This window comes from Limulus polyphemus, unplaced genomic scaffold (assembly GCF_000517525.1).
Source record: "Limulus polyphemus unplaced genomic scaffold, Limulus_polyphemus-2.1.2 Scaffold12504, whole genome shotgun sequence".
Taxonomy (NCBI): Eukaryota; Metazoa; Arthropoda; class Merostomata; order Xiphosura; family Limulidae; genus Limulus; species Limulus polyphemus.
Window position 1 is genome coordinate 6,171 of NW_013678114.1, and position 2,649 is coordinate 8,819.

The 2,649-nt window shown below is 33.3% G+C and overlaps 1 protein-coding gene across 1 annotated transcript in view; it reads left to right on the plus strand.

The window, feature by feature from the left end:
* Window positions 1–2,649, plus strand: part of LOC111083974 (integrin alpha-PS1-like) — a gene marked incomplete at its 3' end in the record, with an annotated part of 11,444 nt that overhangs the window by 5,917 nt on the left and 2,878 nt on the right. Inside the window, exons 5-6 of the mRNA XM_022380729.1 lie at window positions 227–311; window positions 1,147–1,252. Of these exons, the coding sequence (XP_022236437.1) occupies window positions 227–311; window positions 1,147–1,252 (191 nt within the window). The remainder of the gene's footprint in view (window positions 1–226; window positions 312–1,146; window positions 1,253–2,649) is intronic.

Genomic DNA, 2,649 nt, shown 5'->3' on the forward strand with positions numbered 1-2,649 from the left:
CTGGTTAATATATATTTCTTTAGTGATTCACTTTAGATCATGTTATTTATTCTGGTTAATATATATTTCTTTAGTGATTCACTTTAGATCATGTTATTTATTCTGGTTAATATATATTTCTTTAGTGATTCACTTTAGATCATGTTATTTATTCTGGTTAATATATATTTCTTTAGTGATTCATTTTAGATGATGTTATCTTGCAATGATTATCTTTTCCTTATAGATATGATGACCTGGTTGTTGGTGCTCCATTTTATTTTAGTGACCATGAAGGAGGAGCTATTTATGTGTATTTGAGCTCTGAAACAGTAAGAATTTACTTAATCCTAATAGAAAAATAGAGAAATATCCAGGTCTTGATCCTATAGAAGCTCATTAAAACCACAAAAGTTAGGTTGTTTCATAAACAGGTTCAACTAAAGGTAATCAAGCTTATTAGAATAACATTTCTAACTCTGTGAGGTTCATATGCATGTACTGTATATCCTGGAGCATTTGTAACCCTGTGAGGTCCATGTGCATGTACTGTAAATCCTGGAGCATTTGTAACCCTATGAAGTCTGTGTGCATGTGCATGTACTGTATATCCTGGAACATTTTTAACCCTGTGGGGGTCCATGTGCATGTCCATATACTGTATTTCCTGGAGCATTTGTAACCCTGTGAAGTCTGTGTGCATGTGCATGTACTGTATATCCTGGAGCATTTGTAACCCTATGAAGTCTGTGTGCATGTGCATGTACTGTATATCCTGGAACATTTTTAACCCTGTGGGGTCCATGTGCATGTCCATATACTGTATTTCCTGGAGCATTTGTAACCCTGTGAAGTCTGTGTGCATGTGGATGTACTGTATATTCTGGAGAATTGTTAACCCTGTGAAGTCTGTGTGCATGTGCACGTACTGTATATCCTGGAGCATTTGTAACCCTGTGAAGTCTATGTGCATGTACTGTATATCCTGGAGAATTTGTAACCCTATTACATTAGTTAAAAAGTATTACTTTTTAGTTTTTATTTTCTTCTTAATTTTATTTAACTGACATTAACTTAGAGTTTTTGTTGACTCAGTGAACCTTTGGAACTAATGTTTCTGTGTATACATATTATTCTTATGTTATTACTTTCTACTTTTTATTCTAGGGAATAGGTACAGACACAGTTCCTAACTATTACACTGGAAAACCTGAGTCAAGGTTTGGTTTTGCAATTGCCAGTGCTGGAGATCTGAATAGAGATGATTTCACTGGTAAATATGTGTTTTTAGTATCACATTGTAAGTATCAAACAGAATCTCCTTCAAGTGTGTCCACCTATAGAGATGTTACTTACAAATCATGAAATAAATTTTAGAACTAGTTCTACCCTAATTAATATTATGAACGAAAATAAGATTTTCTTGTGTTTATTTTATTCCTTTTTGGAAACAAAAATATTTATAGTCACAAAATCTCTCTCAGTTAGTTTTTTTTAATTGTTTTGGAGCCTGTAAAACACTGGTACTAGGCTGTTAAAATTCCTGTGTAGGCTATGCTATGTACAAAACTCATTTTCATCTAGACAACTCCAGTAGTGACTTTCAAATGTTTTATAGAGTATTGTATAGATTTTGTCTTGACTTATTAGCATAAAGAGAAACTTATAGACTGAAGTACTACCTTACAATGTTATTGAACCACAAGCTCTCGGGCCAACTCTTTAAAGAGCTCTACACTAGGTGTAATTACAAAAATAACTGAAAAAAGTTAAAATAGAAATCCGTCATGTGAGAACATCACTAGATCATACACATGTAAGAGAAACTTACAGACTGAAGTACTACCTTACAATGTTATTGAACCACAAGCTCTCGGGCCAACTCTTTAAAGAGCTCTACACTAGGTGTAATTACAAAAATAACTGAAAAAAGTTAACATAGAAATCCGTCATGTGAGAACATCACTAGATCATACACATGTTCCTATCATACGTGTTGATAATAATTTAGACACCTATTTATCAATTTTAGTCAATCTGGCTACTGCATATAACTACATAAGTTTGTTAAACACAAGAAAATTAGTAATGAATACTATTAATACATAAACAAGTATAAAAGGTAATATAATTAGGTGTGAAATAAGTAACCTAATGTCCTGTAGTATACAGTAACTATTATATTGTATACGACTGACTTTAACTGTTTAAAGCTAGGTGAGAGCAGGACTTTTTTATCAGTATGGAGCTGACTGTCACTCATCCTGTGTCTCTGTTGATTATATTTTCTGATTTTTATATGAAGGGCTTCGTTGTTCATCTCCTGATATGGGTAAATTCTCAATCAAGAAGTGTTTATTCCTCTCCTGATATGGGTAAATTCTCAATCAAGAAGTGTTTATTCCTCCCCTGATATGGGTAAACTCTTAATCAAGAAGTGTTTATTCCTCTCCTGATATGGGTAAACTCTTAATCAAGAAGTGTTTATTCCTCTCCTGATATGGGTAAACTCTTAATCAAGAAGTGTTTATTCCTCTCTTGATATGGATAAACTCTTAATCAAGAACTGTTTATTCCTCCCCTGATATGGGTAAACTCTCAATCAAGAAGTGTTTATTCCTCCCCTGATATGGGTAAACTCTCAATCAAGAAGTGTTTATTCCTCTCTTG